General features: G+C 41.4%; 1 protein-coding gene across 2 annotated transcripts; it reads right to left on the bottom strand.

The window, feature by feature from the left end:
- Positions 1-189: 189 nt before the first annotated feature.
- Positions 190-26,929, bottom strand: LOC140064693 (G protein-activated inward rectifier potassium channel 1-like). 2 transcript variants are annotated; one of them, XM_072111816.1, is made up of 3 exons: positions 25,965-26,929; positions 4,822-5,038; positions 190-1,016 (listed from the first exon to the last, which is right to left on the bottom strand). In XM_072111816.1, the coding sequence occupies exons 1-3, from the start codon at positions 26,628-26,630 to the stop codon at positions 415-417; spliced, it is 1,485 nt and encodes a 494-aa protein (XP_071967917.1). In that variant the 5' UTR covers positions 26,631-26,929; the 3' UTR covers positions 190-414. The 2 variants fall into 2 exon arrangements, with proteins under 2 accessions (XP_071967917.1, XP_071967918.1); XM_072111817.1 differs by lacking the exon at positions 4,822-5,038 and having other exon boundaries at positions 880-1,016.
- Between the last annotated feature and the right edge of the window lie 308 nt (positions 26,930-27,237).

Below are 27,237 nucleotides of genomic sequence, written 5' to 3'. Positions count from 1 at the left end.
GAAAACGCAAATCGGGCCCTTAGTAAATGACCCCCATTGACTTGTTGTACATTGAGACAGTCAATGAAAGACACTTACTGAAAGAGACTGCCAGCGACAGACAGTAACTGAAAGAGACTGCCGGCAACAGTCACTTAATATGCACATTGTTGACTTATTGTACATTGAGTAAATATTTATTCACAGTGATGAGAAAAACAGTTTTTATTGTTTTTAGCAATTTTTTTCGGTTCCAAAACATACCGTATATTCTATATGTCAGTTCTCATGCATTAATGAAAAGACAAGACTTTCTCAATGCATGTTTGAATGTTGAAAACAATGTTTTATGACAAAATGTAGAACAGTGAATGTCTCTTCTTGTCACAAAGTTTAAGGCCATTTATTGTTAGGATCCAGCATCTTCCTTTACATTTAGCTGATGAAGCCAGAATTCATTTTCCTCAGCTTTGCCGGTAGGTTACTGTCTAGCATTGTCCCCAAGGTCAGCATGTTCTGTGTCTTCTTCTGGAGCTGGAGGTTTCCAGTAGACTGCGTCATACACTCCGGTTTTACCTTAAAATACTTGAGTGGTGTACTCTCCTCGCTGTCTTCACACGTGGACACTGTGATCCGTTGTATTTTTAATGGGAGGTCCCCGGTGCTGCACGCCCTCTCCACACTATTGGTGCACATTCTTAGGAGCTTCCTTTGGGAGTTGGCACTGCCCCGGCTGAGTTTTTGAAGTTTAGATGGAAGTAGACTGCTGCCTACTTCAAAGACGTTGAGGTAGTCTAAAGAACAAACTCTCTCCCGGTTATATTTATCACTGCAGAGAGAGTTTAGAGGAGAATTTGGGGCTTGTTTCTCCTCTAGCTCCTTGACACTATAATATGGGGTTGGGACTTCAAAGGTAGCATGAAACTGGGAGTAGTCAACTCGAAAGAAGCCCTCTTCAAGGGACATGACTGGAAGAAACCGATGTCCCCAAAGCACTTCATCCTCCGTATAAGACGTCCTTGCCTGGCAAGTCATTCCTGGAAGACAATCCATAGAGATTATTAGATATGTTGAATTCCATGATGGGATTATAATGTAGGAGTTAAATTGGCATATGACATGTATAGAAAAAAATAAATGATGGCAGATACAAAGGGTTACATTGTAGACCATAAATATCTAATTGATGCCTCTAGGAACCGCAAGAAAAGGGGTTAAGATCCTCAACCCATTACCACTGTGAATGGATAGCTGGCCCGACATGTGCAACTCACTCAGGTAATTTACACGGGAGCTTCCAAAACAGTCAAGTAATAGTTTTATATATCAGGACAGCTGAAATGTCTTACACATGCAGATCTACCTCAGGTGCCTGCACCTATCTCAAGGGCAGAGGTTAGGAACAGGAACATTACCATGCAGAACCAGAGTTGGTTATAAAATATCCTCCCTAAATTGTTTGATGCAAATGTTAGTGTCATGTAAATATATCCATAGCTTGGATAAGTCTATTTAGTGGAAATTTACTATCAAAACCAAGCATGATAAACCCGGGGGATATATATTTGTAGATCCAGGCACCGTGACTGTGGTAATCTTCTTTGTTTTTTATCCATGGCCTCCTTCCTTCTAAAATCAACTTTTAAAATTATGCTAATGAGTCAGAAGGACTCTGTGGTCCCAGAGCCCCTCCGTGCGGCAGCTTCACAGGCTGTTAAGCAGCGCAGGAGCTCTTCCCCCTTCCCACTGTGTGGGATTAAAGCAGGCAGGTGAAATGCTGGGGGAGAAGTAAGAAGGATAAGACAGTGTAATGAGCCGCAAGTGCAGTAGCGCCCCCTGCACTTCCGACTCATAATCATAATTTTAAAGGTTAATTTTAGAAGGAAGGAAGCCATGGATGACAAAAAGAAGATGATTACTACAGTCCCGGTACCTGGATCTATGAGTAAGTGTCCCTGGTTTAATGGATTCTGACAGTAAAGTAACACTAAAAAACCCCTAAGATGGCGTTGGCCAAACTCTTGTTTGCTAAATAGCTATTCCTACTGATTCTTAGGAATAGTATCCTACCCAAAAATATGTTTGGGGAACTTTGTCAGGAGCGCATGTGTTCTCAAACAGGAAGAGCCAAATAAACCAGGTTCATTTCCATAAAATCGAAGGACCAGGCATGTTGGAATTCAGTATGCCCAACCATTCATTCCACCAACATGTGATGTTAAAGGTCAGAACAGCTGACTTGCTCTGCCAAAATCACCTGGCATGTGTCTATAGCAAATCAGCCTTTTGACGTGAATTTCGGAAGAAAAACATGCTGCTTTTGTAATCTCAGAACAACCTGCAATAATGTGCAGTATTGTCATGCAGGCAAAGTCTTTTCATATTACATTTGTATAGCGCTGAATGCTTTACCACCTTCATAATACGTCTTTGTAAATGTCCATCCTGCTGTATAGACTTCAAAGAAGAATAGGAAATTATCTTTCTTGTGCCAAATGATTATCAGAGGATAAGCTCTCATTATAGTCTCTGACGCACATCGTGGGGCAAGGATGAATTTTAGATCTCAGTCACCTGGAATTAGTCCGTAAAAGCTTCACCTCTGCTGCGGATTTCATATTAATGAAAATACATAAAATATCCATAAGAAAATGGTTTTGTGGGACCTTATGAGTCTCATGATAACAAAGGAAAATCTTGTAGATGCTACTGGAAAATGTTATCTTTGCTTATACCGTATTTTCCGGACTATAAGGCGCACTTAAAAGCCTTGGATTTACTTGGAAATCCAAAGTGCGCCTTATAGTCCGGTGCGCCCTATAGGAGGGCAGCGGACCCTACTTACATAGGTCCCCGCTACCGGAGACAGCAGATCTCCAGCGGGAACTGCAGACCCGGTAGCGGGGATCTATGTAAGTATTCTATTTTCCACCTCCCCCTCACCTTCCCCGCTCACCTTCCCCGCGTCTCTTCTCGGCGTTGTGCCGCGTCCCGTTGGGTCTCCGCTCCGCCCCCGGACCTCCGCCACGCCCCCGGACCCTGCGCCTTATAGTCCGATGCGCCTTATATATGGAATTATTACATATATAAGGCGCATCGGACTGTTGCGCCTTATATTCCGGTGCGCCTAATGGCCCAGAAATTACGGTAGTCAGAAATCAAAAAGCCAATAGTTGTCTCGATTTGGACATTTATGGTAGGGAACGTAACAGTTTGGTAAAAGTTACTATTACTATATACTCGAGTATAAGCCGACCCAAGTATAAGCCGAGGCCCCTAATTTTAACACAAAAACCTGGGATAACCTATATTTTTTTTTACTCAAGTATACAGCCGTTTTAATGTTAAAAGACATCAACCACCAAGATGAAGGACTGTATGAAAATGAGTCTGAGAGGCTCCAGAGGTGTTACTGAAACCTTGAGCCCCTCGGGCTCATTTGCATATAGTCTTTTCATCTTGGTGGTAGATGTCTTTTAAAGGAAACCTGCCATTTAGAATGGTAGGGGTAAGCTGTAAGTACCGAGCACCAGCTCAGGGTGAGCTGGTGCCGGTACTTACTTTCGTTAGTGTTATAAACCGCGGTATCGCGGTTTTAACACTTTTTAAACTTTAGAGCAGAAGAGGCTTCTCCGGTATATCCTATGTAGGCGCGCAGCGCCGAAGCCTCTTCTGCTCTAAAGTTTAAGTATATATTATAGTGCAGTAAGGGGAATTTGTATAATTGTTCATTAACTTTGTGTCCACAGTATAAGGGTTCAGTATAATGTATTAAGGGGGCATAATATTTATCATAAATTATATATGTGGTGGGCACAGTGTGGTCAGTTGAGGTGTGAGAGATATATATTATTTTATGAGCACAGTGGGAGGGATTTGTAATGTCTTGTCTGACAGTTTTCTGGCAGACAAGACATTTATAAAGCCTCATCCCAGAAAGTTTCACCGATTTTCCACCCTACACATGACTCATGTTCATGTCCCCGCCTGCCATATTTACTATAGTCTTCACCAAAAAACATTTGATCAGTGAGCAAGAAGTGAGGCAAGAAGTACTGAGGATGCAGGGGGGAGGGGGAGACAGTGTAACAGTCTGTAAAGCCAGATCACAAAGGGGCTAGGGTAGACCAGCGCTCAGTCGGACCCTGCACCTGATTTAGCATGCAAAGTATGTCATACGTCCTTTGTTGAATGTGCACCACAAAAAAGTTGGTGAACTCTGTCGGGCCAGTGTAGAGAAGTGCCAGATTCATGATTTCTGGTGTACGTTCTTAATAATCGGTCGCACCAATTATTATAGATGGGCAGAGCACTTTTAGTGCAGTGTCCAACATTCTTAGTAAATGTGCCCCACTGTTTCCATGTGTTCAACCTCAACCATGTGCACTGCCTCTGTATACTCCCTGCTACACAGTAATATTGGTTGCCTGAGGTAAAGAATAGTTTCAATTCGATCTTGTGGTCCGTGCAATCTCTGCTATGTTGTCAGCCAACAAAGTTGTATACTTGGTGTTTTCTTTTAGGTACTTCAATGTCTTAAAGAAGTGTTATAGAAGAATCTTCCATGTCTTAAACATCTCAACGTCTTCAGTTATGTCTTGCCTCTGGTACAACCCTGGAAGTTTGTATGAACAGGTATTGATTTCTAGTGAAGTATGCTGCGTCTCTCTATTCAGCCTTGCTCATTTTTTCTGTTTCATACAACTACAACTACCGTGACTCTTTTCTTCTTCCTCTACCCTCCCTTCTCTGTATACTAATCATTACATTATTGATGCGGTAGTTAAACTAACCTGCGCTTTCCCCTTCCTGCTGCAGATATTATGCTGCTCTGAATCTCACCTGTAGTTTCCACAATGCCTTCCAGAATGACAACTATCTCAAACTGCTCACTCCTCAACGATTTCTGCGAGAGATCAAAGAATGGGCTCCGGTGATTGATCTCATGGCAAATAGTTAATGGAGAAACGAGGAACAGCTGATCCGCTCCGGTGCCAAATCCAACATCCAGCTCACGTTGGTCTAGCGGCAGGAATTCGCCTTCTGGAGTCTGTCTGGACTGAGAGACAATGCAAACATTAAATGTTGAAATATTACAGAAATTCTGACTAGAATATGGATGTAAGTAATTTGATGAGAGATTATGTTGTACAACTTGCAGACAATCACATTTCGGCCCGTTCCACACTTGCGAGTGTGATGCAATGAACTCGCATCACACTCGCGACGCATGCTGCACGGATCGCACGGCCCGAACGCTGCACACCGGGAGTGAACTGACATGCTGAGTTCCGTTCCGGTGTGCAGCGTTCGGGCCGTGCGATCCGGGCAGCCTGCGTTGCGAGTGTGATGCGAGTTCATCGCAAGAGTGAAACGGGCCTTCCTGTTTATACAGTGAGGACTACAGAGAACAGATTTTGGCACTCAACTACTCCCAACCCAAAACCTTCATCCATGCTTCATCCATATGCTACATATGCCCTGAAGCTCAGTTAGGGTTCATCCAGCTTTTCCCTTTAACCTCTTAATGCCAAAGCCCTTTTCCATTTTTTGTCAATTTTTGCTCTCCTACTTTCAAAAACGTTTACATTTTTTAGTTTGTTTTGTGCATGACTGATTTTTACTACCTAATAGCTCCATTTAATATCCCTTGCAATATACATTGTAAAACTATTCCAAATGCAGTGAAATGACAAAAAACACGGCAGCACATTTTTACATTTTATGCTGTGATGTCCAAACAACACATTGGGGTTTATTTATCATTAGGCGGCTCCTTGGGGCAGTTGTATGTCTGTCTTTGGAGCTCCTTTGCCCCTTCAGATTAATTAAAGTGGCTTTAGCCCTCTAATCAATGTTTTTATGCTTTACTTGCTATTTGGGATTCTTTTTTTATTTTTCAAAATGTTACAAAATCCATAAAAAGTCCCAATACATACTCCAGCAGGGGACCAGAGTGACTATGCGACTTTCTGCAATTTTTTCAAAAAATCATGAATCTGCTTTGCACAGAGTTGTACTAGCAATAGTTCTATGTTCACGATAGAATAGTAAAGTGGCGGAAATAACCCCATGTCACTTTTTAGCAGTGAAAACTCGCAAAAAACTCAATGCAACTTTCTTGAACTTTTTTATGGCAAAAATGCCCAAGTAAACCAATGATAAATAACTCCCATTGCCTTTAATATGTGAGACTGTTCAATCACAAATAAACCAAAATTATATTGTTTTATTATGTTTTAATAACTTAAGGACATCATTGGTGGTAGCCTGTCCTATGATGGATGCTCGTTACCTCTAGGGCAGTGATGGCGAACCTTTTAGAGGTCGAGTGCCCAAACTGCAACCCAAAACCTGCATATTTTTTTGCAAAGTGCCAACACAGCAATTCAAGCAGTTACTTATTGCAATCTTCTTGCTCTATGCTATACCACAGCTTTCAATAGGCCTGAGGGCACCAGAAGGAGAAGAAATTTGGATTGTCATTGGAGCGTCCTTGACATCCACCTGAACAGGAAGATTCAGGGGTCGAACAGAAGGAGCTCCAATAATAACCTGACCCTGTCCACACTTCCTCTCTCTTCCTGCAGACCAGGAAGAGCTCTGGGCCACATGTGTGACGTCCACAGGGGCGCCCAGTTCTAATTACCATATTCTGTAAAGGCAATATTGTTGTGTTAGTCGGGTGTTTCAGGCATAATAAAAAAATGTTCCGAAGTACAGGAAGAACGGCCGACCAGTAAGTGAACATTTTTCTAATATACTTTATTAAGAAATTCTCTTTAGTTCTTAAAATTCTAATTCTCTAAAATCTTGTCTACCCGAGTGGTAGATTTCCTTTAAAGGGTCTGGTCATTAAGGAGATTACATATCTTTTTCGTAGCCCTAGGGGTATGCAAATAAGAAACAGCATATGCCCGCCTGTTTTGGGCCTCTGCTGCAGCACTGCACTGCCCATCAACGCTAGTCTTTGGGGCACATTTACTTACCCGACCGACGGAGTTCACTGAAAGTGCATTGTCCGACGATCGTGCACTGTGCCGCGATTCACTAAGATTGTGCGCCGATATCCTGCATGTGTCGCTTCCCCGCTCAGGTCCGACGGAGTTCACCATCTTTTTAGTGGTGTATGTAAGTGCATTGGATTGGAACACAATTTAAAAATTAAATCCTGTGCTCAGTCTGAATCAGTCGGATCGTCTGGACAGCACGCCGCCCCAATTTGTATCACATGGAAGCTGTGCTGCGCCAAAAAACCATTGCGTGCGACACAATCCCGGCGCAGACAGCGGCGCAGACTCCTGTTAAAGACCTGTCTAAGCCGTGCAATCCCCGATAAAGATGAACAGTCTGACAAAAGTGCGATCCGCAATCCTTAGTAAATGAGCCCCTTTGTCTCTATACAGAGGCGGTGACATCATGTGGACAGCCATATGCCTGCTGCAGCCTCTGCCTGTGACCTGTTTGATGGTAGCGGGTGCACAAATGGTCAAATTCCGGACCCAGAGAAAGCTGAGTTACTTTCATACCCCCTGGAGTACATACGAAAAAAATAGGTAATCCCGGACAATCCCTTTAAAAGGGGGCCTTATATAAGTTGGACCTAAGTCAGAAGAGTATATTTGGCTACCTGCTCAGGAGATTTACATTTGTTACAAGGGCTTGGCGTTGAAATGTCTTTGGAAAAATTAGAGCTTGTAGCAACAACCCATGAAGGGATATACACCTAAATGGTAGCACCCATTTAGATAATAAACTTCTATTAGAAATACGGCACATACTTATTGCTATAGAGTTGTGATTTTATAAGATTAATGCAGGTAGGAGAGGTGGCGGGTCCACTTTAAATTATATGGATCACTTATCATCTTACTGTTTAACACAGTGGCTGATACAGCAAAACTTAGACTTTGGCCTCCATCTATCAATTACATTGAATGCTAGAGTGTGTGACGCTGTCATGAATTATGGGATTTATGCATCGTAAAAGAAAGCCCTTCATTTGTATAATGAGCTTGGTATAATAAGTGTGACATTATAGTAAGTTTATATAATGGCCATTTATAATGTCATGGTTCTCTTTGACAGGAAAGGTCTTAGGGCTGGAATGGTCCTTGTAATTACAATTTCTGCATCCTCCGCTAGGCTTTTAACATATTAAAGGGGTTGTTCTATAAATGACATGTATCCCCTATCGCTATGAGTCTGATTACTGGTAGCCCTAGAAATCATGAAAATGGGAACCTATAAGTGCTCCATTCACTTCTATGGAGCTGGAAGAAATAATTGTTCTGGATGTCCTATACAGGTGAACGGAGCACTGGTCGGTTATGCGCACTATGAAGTTATACAGTTTTATAAATGTAATTGGTGGCTCAATCCATTTATGATAAAATTTTATTTAAATCATAACTGTGTGATTATAATTTATGAAAAAATCTGCTTCATTTATAAAAAAAAAAAACAGTCTGCAAAGTCTGCACAGTAACTGTCTGTAAATCCAGTATTCCAGCCTGTATATGCAGGTAGAATATTGCCTAGTACTAGCTCCCTGTATTTGTTGATATGGCTCAGGACAGTGAGTTTTAACTTTTTTCTGCCCCATGTCTGTCTATGGCATTCCATAAACATTATCTTCTACCAGAATACTATATCTCTCCCTGCTCGGCAAGTCTCTTATTTTCACTTTCAGCTAAATGAGCAATATTAAACCTGGAACTGTTCTTTGATAATTAAGTTACATCCAATGGACAGTAAGATCACTTCAAACAATGGGGCAGATTTACTTACCAGGTCCATTCGCGATCCAGCGGCGCCTTCTCTGTGGTGGATTCCGGTCCGGCTGGGATTCACTAAGGCAGTTCCTCCGCCGTCCACTAGATGTCGCTGCTGCGCTGAAGAGCATCGGAACGCACTGGAATACACCGAGCCCGGCTGAGTGAAGGTAAGTACAAGCTCCGCGACACATTTTTCGTTTTTAAATGCGGCGGTTTTTCCGAATACGTCGGGTTTTCGTTCGGCCACGCCCCCCCCATTTCCGTTGCGCGCTTGCCGGCGCCGATACGCCACAATCCGAACGCGTGCGCCAAAATCCCGGGCAATACAGGGAAAATCGGCGCAAATCGGAAATATTCGGGTAACACGTCGGGAAAACGCGAATCGGGCCCTTAGTAAATGACCCCCAATGTCTTTTATGGGATGTGTTTAGTATATCAGCTCATCCATAAATATCTGAAAGAGCTACTCAGAACCAATTGACATTGCCTATAGTCAGGTACTAAAAAGTAGACTTATTGGGGGAAATTTATTAAAACTGGCATTTTATGAGCCAGTCTTAAAATTCTCCCCGGTGTCCTCAATCTACTTAGAGACTTCAGCCTCTTAGTAGACTTGGGCACCATGTAGGCCCGTAGACCAGGTTTTATCTGGCAGAGATTTCTGGCTGTATGTGCCGCGGGATGGGCCCGCTCTTTGGCACACCTAAAATGGCATGCAGGGTGGAAAAATAACCCAAACTGGTGATCACTAAGAGATGACATGCTCTAAATGAAAAGAAGGATCAAAAGGAATAGAAACAGGATGGAAGGACATATACTTCTCTCAACTGGATCAACTACTGATCCAAAACTCCATGACTGATGAGTGAGCAAAGAATCTACTGCCGTACAACCTTCCGACAAGTTATCTGTAAAATACTTCTAAATCACCAAAGGTTCAGTATACGATTTTTGGCCATATCATGCAAGGCATAAAAACAAAAATTCATTCAACTGAACGGATGGCCAAATCTACAATGGATGGGGGCTACCACCCTGCTGGGAACAAGTAGATTGGCAGCCCAATAATGTGTGCCTGACCAACCTCACTGAAATAGGTCACCATTCTACAATGACTAGATCATAGCAGATAGCTTGAACACAACTGTGCCGGAATTGAACTTGAAAATCGTGTGTTTCGCATAGGCAGTAAAAGATTAATGGAGCATGACAAATTTATATCCACCAAAATGTGTACAGGAGAAAAAAAAAACTGTGAAAAGAGAAATTAACCATTTTCCCTCATGTTTTTAAGGGACCTTCAAGGAACAGCCAGAATATTTATAGACTTGGCTTCTAGGTAATATTCTCCGCTGCTTGCGATGTGTTGGGTAGATTCACCATTCATTCATCTAGAAATTTACGTGAAGGAATGATATGAGGAGAGATTTCTCAACATTAATTTATTATTGGAATCTTTCCTAAAACCACACGATGTGGAAATTATATATTAATAATTTAATATTAATCAAATCCTTAATGAAGAATAAAGCTGGAAACCAAGTGACTTACTCTCAGTATATTTAAAGGAGTTCTTCTCTTTTAGTCAGGAAGGTCCACCAAAAATATCAAACATTGTCCTGCAAACCTAGATAACCTGGAACTGGAGAGGGTACAATAAAGAGCCACAAAAAATGTTAAAGGGGAAAGGGGGTATAGAAAAGATCTAAATAAATTGATTTATTTAGTCTTCAAAAGAGATGACTAAGGGGGGGCATGATGAATTTATCATGTAGGGGCACAGTATGGGGCAGTAGAGGGCTTCAAGAAGAGTCTAGATACCTTTATTCTTCTTATCAAAATAACATGGATGGTTATATCATAATATAGAATTGTGTTCCCTAATATATCCCTCCTGATCGAATCGCTTTCATCTTGGTTGAACTTGATGGACATATGTCAACCGTACTATGAAACTAAGTAACCAGGTCCTTCAGAGATTCCCTGCAGAGTTTGTCTTTTTTACAGCACCTCCACAGTACAATTGTAGCATTACACTGTGCTTAATGGTATAACACATGGATAGTTTAGGTCCTCCAGAAACATAGAGAAGGAAACTCTCTATTTTAACTAATTAATAATTAAATTATACATCACTATGTGTAAAAGGAGTTGATTGCTCGAAAACTTTCGGAGCTAATTGAAGGTAGTTGTCTGTTCTTTGAGGTCCTCTTTTCTTATGCTGGTTTCACACGACCCTGTTGGCCCAAGAAACACAGTCCATGGACCAGCCGCTTTTTCCAAGTCTACCATAGTGGTGTGACATGAATTTACTGCAGCATAGAAAACGAGGTAGAAAGTTCAATTCACATATTGGTGGTCGGTCCAGGAATAATACACAGTCCATGGACCGGCCAGTCCATGGACTGGGAAATGGAAGGTGAAAGTAGACAATCCCTTTGATTCAGAGGCACCTAAGACAAGTTCTTTAAAAGTCCAGTTATCAACAGAACATAATTTGATGCTTCAGATATTAGACCCATACAGGCAGTCCCCTGGTTACATACAAGATAGGTTCCATAGGTTTGTTCTTAAGTTGAAACTGTATATTTTATAATTGTTGTTTCAGACAAAAAATTTGTCTTTAACTAGGGGTCGCCTGTAAGTTGGGTGTCCTTAAATAGGGGACCGCCTGTATTTACAAAGTTTCACCAATATTCACAATATGAATTATATTTATTTGGGAATCATATTTTAATTTCAGCATCTCTGCATATGTAACTTCCCAGGAACATGGGATATATTGTAACCCTCCAGGAAATGAAAGTCGTTCCTTGGTTGCAGATGATTGATACCAAGGTCTAATAAAAGAAACCTTTTCAGATTTTAATATCAAAGTTTATGGTTGAACATAGAGGTTTAATATTACATTTTCAGTTACTCTACTGAAAAACCAATCAAAGTGAAGAAATACTATACAATAGCTAGAAAAACATTGCCTTGTTATTAAAATGGGTACAATAAACCCCCTCGGGCTTATCTCTGGGGTTTATGTTATCGGGATTGAAGATGCATATTATTTCCTGTTCTTTCGGTAGTTATTATTATGAATAGTCATAGATGGTAAAGATGTGATGCAGCTGGGCTTTTGCCTAAAAAGCCGAGACTCTTGTGTAACCTGCTAATTTGAATCTTTCTTTCCTTTTGATAGGGGTCCCACAAGCCTAAATTTCCATAATGCACCTGGATCAATCAAATCAATAAGGTACAATTCACACCATAGTTGCTTTTAAAATGCATTTTTTACTTAAACTAAATTTTACATTTATTTGCTGCATATATAGAAAGTCCATAAAAAGATATAAGTCTTGTATATATCTTTATATACAGTATATAAAGACACTGTAAGTCCAGTATATATCATCACATTGCAGCAGAGTTAGTTCAACAGACCTAGTGTGCAAGTCCACTCGCCCGCATTGTCCCTTATTGCTGTGACCTGAATGTGGAGCCTGGGATGTACTGGATTCATTACCTTAAAGAGAACCTGTCATCAGAAATTTGCCTAATAAACCACTACCAATATGTTGTCTGTCAGGCACCAGGGGTAGTGGACCCACTGGACCACCGCTGACAATGACGTAAGCGGATACCTGGGAGCGGAGTCTAAGCAGTACCCGGTTTTCACTAGAGCCTGCCGCAAAGTGGGTTGGACTTGCGGCGGCGTGGTACTACCAAGTCGCTCCACAGACACAATTTTGTCTGCAGTGGCAGCCAAGGTGAGGTACAAAGTCATATAGCAGAATCGTAGTCGGGGACAGGCAGGAGGTCAGGACAGGCAGCACAGGATCAGAGTTGGGGACGTAGCGGAAGGGACATGGGTCAGAGGGGCACCCGTGACATTGTCAAGCAGCTTAGCAGCTTATAGATCATGTTTTTGCATTGCCTCATGTGGTGGCATAATCCAGAAAATCAACTTTAAAGTGAGATGTAAATTGGTTTTATGACGTCAAGGAGGCGGAGATTTCAACACTGAAGTCAAGCTTTCCCTGCCTTAGAACGCCCCTTCACTGTAATTAAGGTCCTTCGTTCAGGGACATCATAGAGCAGATCTCCTGAAGTCCGACGCATGATGACAATCACATGGGAGGAGGTGTTCAGAGGCAGGGAAATCAGTCTACATCTCACTTCAAAACTGATTTTCCGGATGATGTCACTGCACTGGACTATGAAAGAAACATCATCTAAAGGCTGCTCTGCTGCTTGTTAACATACTGGAATTGGTTTATTAGGCCAATTTCTGATGACAGGTTCCCCTTCGGAATCTGCTTTTCAATTTTAATAGATAAAAGGCATGCTTCCCAACCGACCCAGATTCAGCAGGACATTCCAAGACTCCAGGGGTCTGGCCAATTTCCCTGGTTGGTACAAAATATATTTGGAACATCTCAGGAGACAGTAAATGTTCCACCAGTAATATGGGAAAACAGATACCAAAAAGCTCAGTACAGTATAGACAGGGAAATTGGATACTTAATGAGTCTATCCAAGGGGGGAAAACCTTCATTTTCTTAAAGGGGTATTCCCACAAAGACAAAATTCTTAAATATACTCAGAATGGCAAAATAACAAATTCTCTAATTCAATGTTGTTAACAAAAATAGAGCATTTCACAGATATAATTCTAACCTGTCTAATATAATTCTAATCAGTACTGCTGTTGTTTTTTTTGGTTGGCATTGGATACAACCACAAACTCAGGAGCACTGAGTCAAGCTCTCCCTGCCTCTGAAGGTCTCCTCCCTTGACTTATATCATGCACCAGACTTCAGGAGATCTGGTTAGTGATGTCTCTGCATGCAGAACCATCAATTACAGTGAAGTGGCTTTTTGAGACAGGGAAAGCTTGCATTCAGTGTTTAATTCTCCACCTCCTTGACTTTTTACAAGAAATTTACGCTCCCTTCAAAGTTAATTTTTAGGTTGATGCCACCGCACTGGATCATAAAAGAAACATGGTCAGGGAAGTGTTCAGTTGCTTGACAACATACCACATGCTGTTAGGCTCCCTTTATTTAACTATTTGTTTCAGAATGGCGTGGATGTGACAACTGGCGCCCAATTATCTACAGCCAGATCCATTGATTTGTAGTTCTATTTTATTCAAGAAAATGAAGTTGAGCTGCAATATCAATCACTAGGGCTCATTTACTAAGGGGCAGAATCGCCGGGTTTCCTGAATATTTACGATTTGCGCCGTTTTTCCCTGAATTGCCCCAGGTTTTTGGCGCACACGATCGGATTGTGTCGCATCGATGCCGGCTCCCATGCGACGGAAATCGGGGGCGCGGCCATCGGAAAACCCGTCGGATTCAGAAAAAACGTGGTATTTAAAAAAGAATTTGTGTCGCTTGACTTGCACTTACATGCACTGAAGAGAAGAAGGTGAACTCCGGCGGACCTCAGCGGAGCAGCGACACCTGGTGGACATCGAGCGCACGGACCTTAGTGAATCCCGGCAGGAAGCAAATCCACGTCGGAGAACGCACCGTGGGATCGCGACTGGACCAGGTAAGTAAATGAGCCCCAATGAGTGGTACTGTTTTTAATAGACATTGATGAATACACATCATCGGGGTGCCAGGCTTCTACTGATCCGATATTAATCACCTGTCCCAAGTTGAGGTGGTCAGTAGAAAAAAGGGAATACCCCTTTAAGGATTCTTATTTTATCTTGGCTGCAACCCATTTAAGACTTGTTGTATCGACTTGGTAGTAGTACCCTATGGACCTGGATGTGTAATACACACCAGCTGTTATCTCTGACGATGAATAGAGAATGTGTGTCCCCAATAAAGTGCCAAAACAAAGCTGAGGATGAAAATAAATGATGTATATTGAGGAACACTGTGTTATTACCGGCACAATGCACGGCTTCCATTGGGATGAAACATTTACTGAGCTGTCAGTGGCCTTATCATTGCGCTGTATGAGATTTGGGCTGTCAGGAGTAGCAGTGATCCTGTTCCTTCCGCTGAGAAACGATGTACAGTGAATGTAAAGTAGGACATTATTTTTCATAAAAATGAATCAGAGCTGACAACCCTGGAAGAAAATACAGAGTGCGCTCTACTATATCCCAGTGACATACACATTTTACTCAGATGCCCCAGTAACGGCAAATCCACCGATAAATCCTTAAAGTCAGAGCCACCGTTAGAAGTTTTTTTTTACATGTCAATAAAAAATCTTCCTTATGAATATAAGAGAATCCATCCCTGCTATAGTAATACTTGTATCATATAACAATTCTGGAGCATCTCTTCTTAAAGGGATTTGGGACACTAAACCACCCAAAGGTCCATATGGGCCGGTCATGCAGGGTCCCAAATCACCTTATGTTATTTGCCTTTGTGCCTGCAGTTAACAAACAAAACCTGGAGAAAAACTGAAGGAGTTGGACTAAAAAAATTGTCAATGTTTTATTAGATTATATTAAGAGTGATTATATACATGCAAATAAAAATGCCCTTAGCTCATAGGCAATACTCATGTTGGTCTGGAGCTCTCAGCACCTACGCGGCTGTTCAGTACACCCTAGTTACAGGTACTGCGCATGCGCAATGAAGCCGGGTGTACTACCTCTGCTTCATTGAAGCTGTGTGAGGGTGATGGGTGCATCGGCCGTCTGATATGTATGAATTCAGCATGAATGAGCCTCTTTATAAGTTGCTGCCAACTTATCTAAAAAAAAGTTTTTGAACCACAAGACATATTACAAATCTGATTGTGGCAATTGATTTCTGAGATAGTTCTAGTTACAATTGTAACAACCTGACCCCGATCCAACACTGCATCTTTCAAGCTGGCCATATTCCCGGTGCTATGGAGAGGAGGAGGGGTGACCCCTCCCTTCTCCATAGCAATGCATTGGGTACGGCCCGCAAGACGGGAGAGCTTTTAAGCTGCGTGCAGGTGCTGGGTGCATCGGCATTGAGTCTGACCATCTTATTGACTCATCTCTAGGTAGGTATAAAGTATGACATTTTACAAGATACAGAACCACTAGCCACTAAACCAGAGAGAGCTTTAACCCCTTACCGACTTTTTAGTTTTTGTGGTTCCATTTTTTTTGCTCCCCAACTTCAAAAATCCATACATTTTGTTATTTTCCATGTACAGAGCTGCATGAGGGGCTTGTTTTCTGCGTAACAAATTGTGCTTTCTAGTGACGGCGTTTAATATTCCATGCAGTATACTGACACCAATATTTTTTTATACTCCAGCTTACATGTATGGTTTCATTTTTTACAGCGTGAGCTTACATTTTCGTTGCTGCCATTTCGTGTACTGTATGAGCTTTTGAACACTTGTTATAGTGGCATCTCGGACATTGGATTTTCTTTTCTTTTATGGGGTTTACTAAGGGAAATAACCATTTTTATATTTTAATAGATTGGGACATTTGAGACAACATGTTTATGATTTTTTTGTTTATTAGATCAATTTATATCAATTCTAGGGAGAGGGGGTGATTTGAACTTGTATTTTTTTTCAGTTTTGGATTTTTTTCCCCATTTTTTCCCTTGGGGGTCTGATCACTACTACCATATACTGCAGTTTTGCAGTATTTGCGAGTTTTGCTAGCGATCTCAAAACAGCTGCCTCCAGTTAGAGATGAGGCTGAATGACAGGCCTGACATAGACTCCTGACTGTAATAGCAACCAATCGCCACTCCCGTACAGGTGGCAACAATCGAATCAAAGATGGCCGAGCAAATGATTTAAATGCCCTCGGCTCTACCGAAATTGTTATTTCCAGTATAAGTATTTACTGACATACACAGGTTAGGAGAGGTGACTTTTTTTTAACAAGAATACATAAATAGAATGTGAATATGAGACACTTTACGTAAAATAAATCTAATAATAATAGTAATAATAATCTTTATTTATATAGCGCCATCATATTCCGTAGCACTTTACAAATCATAGGGGACATATAGGAATAAAATATTACATTACCCAATATAAACAGTCATATGGAACAATAGCAGTCAGCCCAAGTACATCAAAGAGCTTCTCCTTTTATTACTTTGGCTCTCATCCTCTCGCTTTCCCTCCAAATGTGATTTTCAATCTAAAACTTTCTAAATTCCTTCTTGCTAGAAAAACAGAGAGAAGCTTCTAGGTTTTAGGTCACATAGAAGCTCTTCAGGAAAGGGAGAAGTGAGTGACAGAAGCTCAGTCTCCTCCCAGCACTACGAGACAACAGCCAATTCACAGACAGGGAGGAAATCGATGACCTGTGTCTGGAATATGGCCAGCTGGAAAGCTACAGTATTGGATCGGGGTCAGGTTGTTACAGGACTAGAATTGTCTCAGAAATTAATTGCCTCAATCAGATCTGCAATATCTATTGTGGTTCGATTTTTCGTTTTTTTGGCAGCAACTCATATAGAGGCAACATTCATGTTGAATTCCATACATATCAGATGGTCCAATTGTCAGATCAACATTTCAGTGATTACCTTTTTCTTCATAATGGAAAAAGATCTCAGCAAAAATGAGAAGCGTTCCCAAAGGAAGTCCCCGTCATCCCTATCCAGCGCACAAATATATTGTATTTACTGTCACATGGTGAGGGCCGCTGTGTACACCCTACACATACAAATATGGCTGTTCAATCAACCTTACAATTCAATTCTCTATGCCCGGATAACAAAATGACAAAGTGACTTATCCAAGGTCAGGGGGATGAAGCGAATCCCTGCCTGCTGCAAGTACAGATACAATTAAGATGTATAGGTTTGATTATATGGCAATGGATGTTGTACAATAATTAATCTCTCCATTATTAGGTTGTCTTTGGCCTGGAGGAAGTTACATTACATAACATCATACTCTATATGAAACAGTATATATATACACACACACACAAATATAATTGTGGAACAGTTTATAGGTAACGTCTGCGTTTGTCATATATTTTTGACCAGTTCTATTGGCTATGGACATACGTTGTACATTGACTATTGGCCATAAGGTTATTATACATTGGGCTAATATCTGCTGGGGCTCTATGAATAAGTGGCCACACTACTAATCTGGATGGCTAGATTGTATATCCCGGTTCCTTTTAAGAACTTCCATATTATATTCTGTAAATAAAGCACCCCATTTTGAGATCTTGCGTATATATAATGACCCTTTCACTTCCATTGCAGTGCCATGTAGGGAAACCAATCAATAATATTAACCACAGACAGGTTGAAGAAGTTCAAGGTCTGGTTAAACATCTGTTACTTTTGACACAAAGATTCTATAGTTTGAACATATTCTATTGCTAGTGGTCCCATCCCAGCCCCTGCAGCTCCTTTTTTAGCTGTGCCGTTCAGGACAGGTCACAGCTGCAACCTATTACTAACCCCAGTGGTGACCTCTACACATGGCAGATATCTGCAAAGGTCAAAATCTGGGTGTATTGATGACCTCCCCCAAACATAATGCTAATTAAAGCATCTTTGTGTTAAAGGGGTTTTCCATACAATTGGTCTTCAAAATTTGATTATTGGGATTTACAATCAGAACCCCCACATATCAGCTGTTCTCAATCACTGATAAACAGAGAATAAAACCGGAATCCGTTCTCTGCTGTTACTTCAGATCAGCTCCTATTCATTTGAATTAAGACTAAGCTGCAATACCTCAGTTTTGCCACTGCACAAAGAACATCTGTTTGGATGCAAGAATAATGCTTCAAACCCAAACATGGAGCATGCCGTATGACATTGGAGAGAACAATTTTCAGGAGCTGGTTCTGAACATTTGTATGTAGCCAGTAGGGCATCAGACTAGGGTAACTTGGAAGCACCATATAAAATTGTTCTGCGGTCCACCCTTCATCATCCCCTAGGATGACCTTAGTAACCTCCAAATTAGTTTGTCTTCTGCTGTGTCTCTGAGCTGCAGTATTAGGTTAGAGCCTTGGTCCACCCAAGGATCCTCTGATTGTCCGGAGGGCCCGTCTGACCAGGGCAGGATTATGAGAAGAGCCCCCGGGGCTTGTGCCCCCAAGAGGAGTTAAGGCAGCAGGAGGGTCCATCCCAGGCATGGAGCTCCGCCAGTTGGAATAATGAGCTGGTTTTGGTTTAATCACTTGTGATTATGCAGCCTGCAGCAGCAGAGGGGTATATATAAACCTCTGCCATTCCTCTCTTTAAGGATAGGGGGAGGCGGGAGAAAGAGAACAAGGAGAAAGCGCTAATAGTGTAATTCTGTGTGATCAATTAATTGAGTGATGATGAAAAGATGCTCAACGTCTAGGGTTGTGCTACCACCAGGATGAAGGATTGTAAACCAAGCACACTGACATACTGGTGTTTCCACCTTCTGAAAGGATCCACTCTTCTTTTAGCTTCTTATGCCCTTGATTTTAAGAAATAAAACCGGAGCCCCTCAGGTTAATTTCCATAATTTGTAAAACCTTTTTTTTTTTTTTAAAACAAGGTCCTAAGAAGCTGAAGGAAGAGCAGATCCTGCCAGAGGGGCACACACCAGCATGTCAGTATTCTTGGTTTATAATCCTTCATCCTGGTGGTAGAGGCCCTTTAAACCTCATATTGGTGTAATCGGGTGCTGCCTTCAAAGAGGGGAGATCCACAAGCGGATGCCAGAGAAGAAGCGGGAGGTGAGCACATTGTTACTTTTTTTTTTTTTTTTTGCTGCTTTGGGGATAAACAATAAAGAAGGGAGGGATCACCCTGCTTAATAGATTATAACGGGGGATTACAGACACATTGGGGCATATTTACACATTGGGGCACAGGGGAGACCCTGCCTATTACATGGATGTTAAATGTCTACCCTACCATTTTGTTGGGACCTCAACCAGATTTTCCGCCCGAGACCCAAACCCACCTTAATCCAACACTCAGGCTGGTACACATCACCTAAGAATAGTGTGTAGAAATGTTAAGTCCAAATCCTCCTGCTCTTGGCCCGATACGAGTGAATCTCTAACCATCTCCCACACTGGGAGGTTGTCTTGGAGCCTCTGAAGCTGAGTACATGCAGCCTCTGCACCGGAGGAATGAATAGCTGAGTGAATACAAGAAAAGACTGACAGATATAGACATTCCCAACTCCAGCTGATCTGATGGGGAGCGATTGCAACAACTCCGCTCCCAGGTCTGCAGCGCTGGATTAACAAAAACAAGTCTTATTATAAGAAAAGATCGCCGGATTGGCGTGTGCAGATTCTTACATAACTCGGTGCTGCCTTTCCATCCCAGATTGCACACAATCTGGGCAACTCATGCGACGCTCTCTGCGTGTCACAAGCCAAAGTGACTGGGAACATATTACATATTTAATGCGCCGTTGCGGTGACACATTCCCAATGTGTTAGTTGTAACACATCACATTTGCTGTATCACTTCTTCCTGCGCGCTATATCTTCAGGTTTATGTAAAAGTCAAGTGTGAATTATTGCTGAGGCGGCAGAGTCAGTCGTGTTGTTGTTTTCCCGGCATTGGGGCTGATTTCTCATATAGTAATGGATTTCATCTATATCTACATGTTTTCTATGGACAGAGAATGTTATTGGAATATGTATGTGATATGTAATACTTTGAAATGAAGAGAGTGAATATTTGATAGTAATATAATTCAGGTTACATTGGATATTCCTCCTGAGTATAACCTGATCTTATAAATAAATGAACAAAAGGCACAGAAGCATGAATGATGGTCTGACAGACAGACACGGGGAGGGGGTCGGGGAACCACAGATACCAAATACGATCACAGCAAAATGTAGAACTGTGCTAGTAAGTGCAGACCAAACAATGTCTACGATTATTCTGCTGTTATGTCTGTGACTGTGTTATCCCGAAGACAAACATCTTTGTCACATTACATAAATAATGTACACAGCCATGTCCCTGGAAGAAAATAATGTACACAGTCATGTCCCTGGAAGAAAATAATGTACACAGTCATGTCACAGCAAAGACGTAATCCAAACATCATGCACACAGCAGTGTCACAGTATAGAATGTCACAGTGATGTCACGACATGGAGATAATACACACAGTGATGTCACAATAAAAAAGCAATAATTCACACAGATCACGGATCACACACAGTAATGTCACAATAAAGAAGTAATAATTCACACAGATCATGCACACAGCAGTGTCACAGCACAGAATGTCACAGTGATGTCACGACATCGAGATAATACACACAGTGATGTCACAATAAAGAAGCAATAATTCACACAGATCACACACAGTAACGTCACAATAAAGAAGTAATAATTCACACAGATCATGCACACAGCAGTGTCACAGTACAGAATGTCACAGTGATGTCATGGCATAGAGATAATGCACATAGTGATTCCATAATACTGAAATCATGTCCCACTATTAAAATATCATGCATAGTAATGTCATATAATACATAATCGACATGGATCATGCACAAGGCAGTACACAATCATGACATAGAGTTACAATAATGTACACAGTAATATTGCAGCATAGTCACTATGCACAGAATGTCACTGTGATATCACAGCAAAGAGATAATGCATGTAGTCATGTCACATTATAGAAGTAATAATTTACACAGATCATGCTCACAGCAGTGTCACAGTACAGAATGTCACAGTGATGTCATGGCACAGAGATAATTCACATAGTGATGCCACATTACACAAATCATATCCCACTATATGCATAGTAATGTCATAGAATACACTTAATAGACATGAATCGTGCACAGGGCAGTGTCACAGTACACAATCATGACATAGAGTTACAATAATGTACACAGTAATGTTGCAGCATAGTCATAATGCACAGAATGTCACAGTGATATCACAGCAAAGAAATAATGCATGTAGTCATGTCACATTATAGAAGTAATAATTTACACAGATCATAGACACAGCAGTGTCACAGTACAGAATGTCACAGGGATGTCATGGCACAGAGATAATTCACATAGTGATGTCACATTACAGAAATCATGTCCCACTATTAAAATATCATGCATAGTAATGTCATAGAATACACTTAATAGACATGAATCGTGCACAGGGCAGTGTCACATTACACAATCATGACATAGAATTAAAATAATGTACACAGTAATGTTACAGCAAATACATAATACAAAGATATATAATACACATAGCGATGTGACAATACAGAAATCATGTCACTGTATGAATAGAATGTACACAGTGATGTCACAGCATGGACATGATGCACACAGATCATGCACAGAGCAGTATCACGGTACAGAATTTCATGGCGATGTCACAGAATAGACATAATGGAAAAGTGATGTCATAATACTTAGTAATCATGGAATATGGCTGGGTGCTCAAGGATGAGGGACTGTATGCAAATGAGCCTGAGGGACTAAGGTGTTAATGGAGCCTGGAGCCCATCAGGCTCATTTGCATACAGTCTTCCATCCTGTTGGTAGATGCCCTTTAAGTCAGTTTGCATCAGCGGCATCTGCAAAGTTTTGGGTCATCCTCGTCCTTGGTCACGGCCAGAAGTGGAGCACGAAGGCCATGGATTATTCCAGCATGTGACACCATAGCCTTAGTACTGCACTTCTGGCCAGGTTAAAGTCCCGCATGGACTCTGATGGACATTGACATACAATTGCTGGATAACAACACAATTTCACATTGCAACGTTAGGAATGCCAAGAGTTCATCTACTAATAAAATTGAAATGATACATACAGTAGTGTCACAGTACAGAAATGCTGAACACAGTCACGTCATTGTAATGTGCATTGTACACATCATCGCATACATATACATAAGTCATGGATGTATAATGTAAACTCACTGCCATTACAGCACATAAATTACATGCCCTGGGGAAATGAGCATAGTGATATAGTATACAGAAAATGCACAAGTCATGTCACTACAAGCAACTAGAGAAGTTCCAGGATCAAGGTTAAACAAACAGTAATGTCATAGTATAGAGACAATGCACACAGTCATGTAACACATAATCAAGGGATATTGTGATGTCATTGTACAAGGGTTAATGCACATTGTGATGTTACACGTGAATAGGACATGTTATGATGCAGCAATACAAGGGTAATGCACATAATGATACAACATTCCAAGTCTTATTCTTTTGTTACATCACTATGTGCATTGCCCTTGTGCTATGACATGACTGCATGTATTAACCAGATAATTTTTGGAAGGTGAAAGACATTCAATGTCAATTCCCAATCTTTTTGATCTGGTAGGACATCTGCCACCACCAGAAGTGTTTGAATGTGGCTTTCTCCCTTCTTCCTTTTCCTGAATTATGCACACTTCTCCAAACTGAGCGTGCATGTGTATGAGGGATAGAGAGAGCTTCTGCGACTGCCTACTGGATCCCCGATGGCAGGGGGAACAGGGCGTCATACTGCAGTGATACATGAGGACATGTAACATTGTTGGGTAGTAGCTTGGCAGCAGTGTTGGTGGTAGGGGATCTACTCTTTTTGAAAATCCCTTTAAGATTTTCTTAGCTACTTAGCTAATTTGTAATAGGGGCAGTATGGTGGCTTAGTGGTTAGCATTACAGCCTTGCAGTGCTGGGGACCTGGATTCAAGTGCCAGGGTCAACATCTGCAAAGAGTTTGTATGTTCTTTCCATGTTTACATGGGTTTCCTCCGGATCCTCCGGTTTCCTTCCACACTCAAAAACATACCGGTATGACGATTAGATTGTGAGCCCCATGGGGACAGGGACCGATTTGGAAAGTTCTGTGCAGCGCTGCATAATCTGTGTGCGCTATATAAATAAAGTAATTATTTTTAGGCTCACAATAGGAAAATGCAGCAAGTCAATGGCGCTATATAAGTCCATCATAGGACAGATTCCTCACAGAGCCCTAAGATGATGGTAAACTTAAGTTTTTGAACATGTTGCTTTGTCCGGTTCCATTGACTTCTATAAGACTTCCAAGACAACATACAGGACTGCCCATTCTGGAAGTCCCAGTCTATAAGGCGCAGGTCAGTAGGACTTCTGGTCCCTGTCCAGCCGATCACCAGAGATGCTGTGGACAGGGAATAAATATGTTTTGGGATAAACCCCATTGTGGAGTTAAGGGACATCACTTGATTTAACTAAGTTATTTTAAGAAAAAAGCCCCATAGTTGGCCCTGGAATAAAAGCTTATTGAGCATTAAGATATTGATCATGAGGGTTAAATGGCTGTGGTGGAGGATGCCACCTATTTTGCTGCCTTAATTCCACTATGGGGCTGAAAAAGACTAAACTGTGTGACCCTCAGATATGGTGTCCAACCTTTATCTCCAGTTACTTATCCAACTGATCCTTGCCCAATTTTGAGATATTTCTAGAACCATGTGTATGTCTATGATTGAAGCTTACTAATCAAAAATAATCAAGGGATTTAACCATTGCTGCTTTTGGACGGTGTATGAACCTACAAGGAGAACCTACAACATCAACCAATACAAAGTATTATGTTTCAGAAAGAAATTTAGTTTTGATCTTCCCTTTGAAAGAAACTGTCATTAACATCACTAATCTTACCACCACCATCATCAGATCATCTAAGGTGCAGATATAGAAGTGACAAAGCATGTACAGTAGGTCCTGACTGTAGGTTATGGTCCTGAACTCACCATAAGAGGGCATAAAGAAGCTTCCAAAAACTTCAATTACAGAAATAGGAATAAACCCTATATAATCTTCTAGCTTGCCCTGATACAGTCCAGAGTTACAGAGTACAACGTGTGCATTGTTATATAAGATGAATATAGAAGTCCCTAAGCATGAAGATACATCAATATACTGTATTATTTAGAGCCTTCAAGAGATATAGTCCTGTATACACTGTATATAAAGGTTATTGCTATGAATTATTGCTAAGGCTGAATGATTTATATGGGGTAGAAAGGTGGAATATTATGGTCCGCTATGCTCTGTGCATTCCCTAGTTATGCCCCCAGGGTTTTCCCAGTGCTTCTAGGCACCTCCATAATAAAATGCAAACCTATAAATAAGTAAAAGTATTATGTAATTGCATTACTAGCAATGCCCGGTTATACTGTATAGCTCTAGGGATGAGGCACCTCCATAATAAACTGGAAACCTATCAATAAATATAAGTATTATGGAATTGCATTTCTAGCAATGCCCGGTTATACTGTATAGATCTAGGAATGAGGGATGTAATAGATCACTACTGTCCTTAGATCCTCTTAGTAACCTCTATAGGACAGATCTGAGCTACGTTCGGATAAGACAGGTGATGGTAAACCACATGGATATTAAAATGGAAATAAAAAACTATTGAAGAACTGATTCCCGTACTAGAGTTAGATAAAGTGAAATGGTTTTGACCCTAATAATCCTCTAACGTCCTCGGTTATGCACAATAATATCTGCAGATGCCACCAGCAGGTGCCCTGGGAATCACATACCTAAGAGTCCAATCTAAAATGTAGGAAGCATAACTTTATAGCCTATGTCTTGGACATGGGACAGTCGCAATGTGTACTGCAGTTGTGTACTATAACAGGAAATTGCTTATAATACGATTTACCCTAATAATCCTATAACATCCCCGTTGCCACTAATGCACAATAGTATCTGCAATTGCCACCAGCAGGTGCCCCAGGAACTATATACACAACTGAGATTCCAAGCCGAAATTTAGGGTACATAGCTTTATAGTCTATATCTTGGACATGGGACGGTCCCAATTTGGCTAAATCTACCGCAGTAGTGTACTATATTAGAAAATTGCTTAGAATACGATTGTTCCTAACAATCCTATAACATCCCTGGTGCCATTAATGCACCATAGTATCTCAGTTGCCACCAGCAATTCCCCCGGAAACCACATATGCACCTGAGAGTGCAAGCCGAAATTTAGGGTACGTAGCTTTAAAGTCTATATCTTGGACATAGGACGGTCGCAATTTGGCTTAATCTACCGCAGTTGTTTACTATATTAGGAAATTGCTTAACATACGATTCCCTAAATCTTAGAATTGCATGTTTTATTATCTATTGGGACATGCTATAAATTTCACTGTATAAAGAATCAGCTGCAGAATAGTGCAAAATAAGATAAGATGAGATGTTGATGTGGTGATAGAGGCAGAGTACTTCCATATAAGAATACGGAGACGCTCCAGCACTTACCTTTATTAGCTTACATCGTATCTGAGCAGAGACCATATGGCTATTTCTTAAGTTGCCCACTCTGAACATCAGACACAATTTTCCGTCACGCTGGGAGATGACAGCGCTGTGGCTGAACATCAGAGTCTCTGCTCTCTTTTTGGGCTGTGACATCTTGATAAACATACAGCCTATAAGGAAGGCATCCACGATAGATCCCAGCAAAGACTGAAACAAAAAGAGTATGATCCCCTCAGGGCATTTCTCAGTGATGTATCTAAAACCGTACCCAATGGTAGCTTCTGTCTCTATAAAGAAGAGGAACGCAGAGGGGAAGTTGTAGACATTGGCTACACAGGGGGTGTAGTTGTCATCGTGCGGTCTGTTAATGTCACCTCGGATATAGGCAATAATCCACCACATTGAAGCCATTACCAACCAAGCTACTGTGTAGGTTAAGATGAAGATCAGGAGGTTCCATCTCCATTTCAGGTCCACCAAGGTGGTGAAGAGATCTGACAGGTATCTACTGGTCTCGCCACCCAGATTCCCATGTTGAACATTGCAGCGTCCATTCTTGTCCACAAACCTCTGTCTTTTTCTTTTAACAGAAGGAAAGAACCCACCACCGACCGTAGTGGTCACCACATGGTATTCTTCTCCAAATTTCCTCCTCAATGCCGCCATCCTTTTTACCCCCTCAGGTCAAACCAATACCAGTGTCCAGTGAAAAGTTTTTTTTCTCCTTCTGTCAACCCTGGAGATAATTCACACTTCCCTGCATCTCTAGAAGCGGTGGTGTGATACCCGGTCACTGGCCATGGACTTGTGTGCAATCTGGAGAGAAATCGCTCCGTTTAGTCTGGCTGGTTGCTTATTCCTTTAGCTGGATGCTCCGACTGTGTGCATGGAATAGGAAGATACTGTTTGCAGCCTGTTCATGGGAGCGCAATGTGGACGTGTTCTGTGTGCTCGCCTGAAGCCAATCATCGGAATCCTATTAGAAAAGTAATCATCTGCTGCTCGTGCTGCTGGCCACTAGGTGGTGCTGCAGATAAAGTTATCTTCAAGGCATGGATAGAATTGCTAGAACCATAAGACATCATAGCAAGGACCTGATACAGACAAGCGATCCGTCAGTGTTTCATGCAACTTTGATTTTGCCAAATAAAAACTTCAATCCAAAAAGTAAAACGCTATAAAAACATCATTTATAATGTGCTTTTCTCATAGTGCACTCAAACCGCATAATAGACACCGATACTATATTTAGCCACCTATGTGACCCCAACGT

Source organism: Engystomops pustulosus, chromosome 6 (genome assembly GCF_040894005.1).
Source record: "Engystomops pustulosus chromosome 6, aEngPut4.maternal, whole genome shotgun sequence".
Classification (NCBI taxonomy): Eukaryota; Metazoa; Chordata; class Amphibia; order Anura; family Leptodactylidae; genus Engystomops; species Engystomops pustulosus.
The sequence above is the reverse complement of the archived record's forward strand: the minus strand, read 5'-3'. Positions and strand labels throughout refer to the sequence as shown.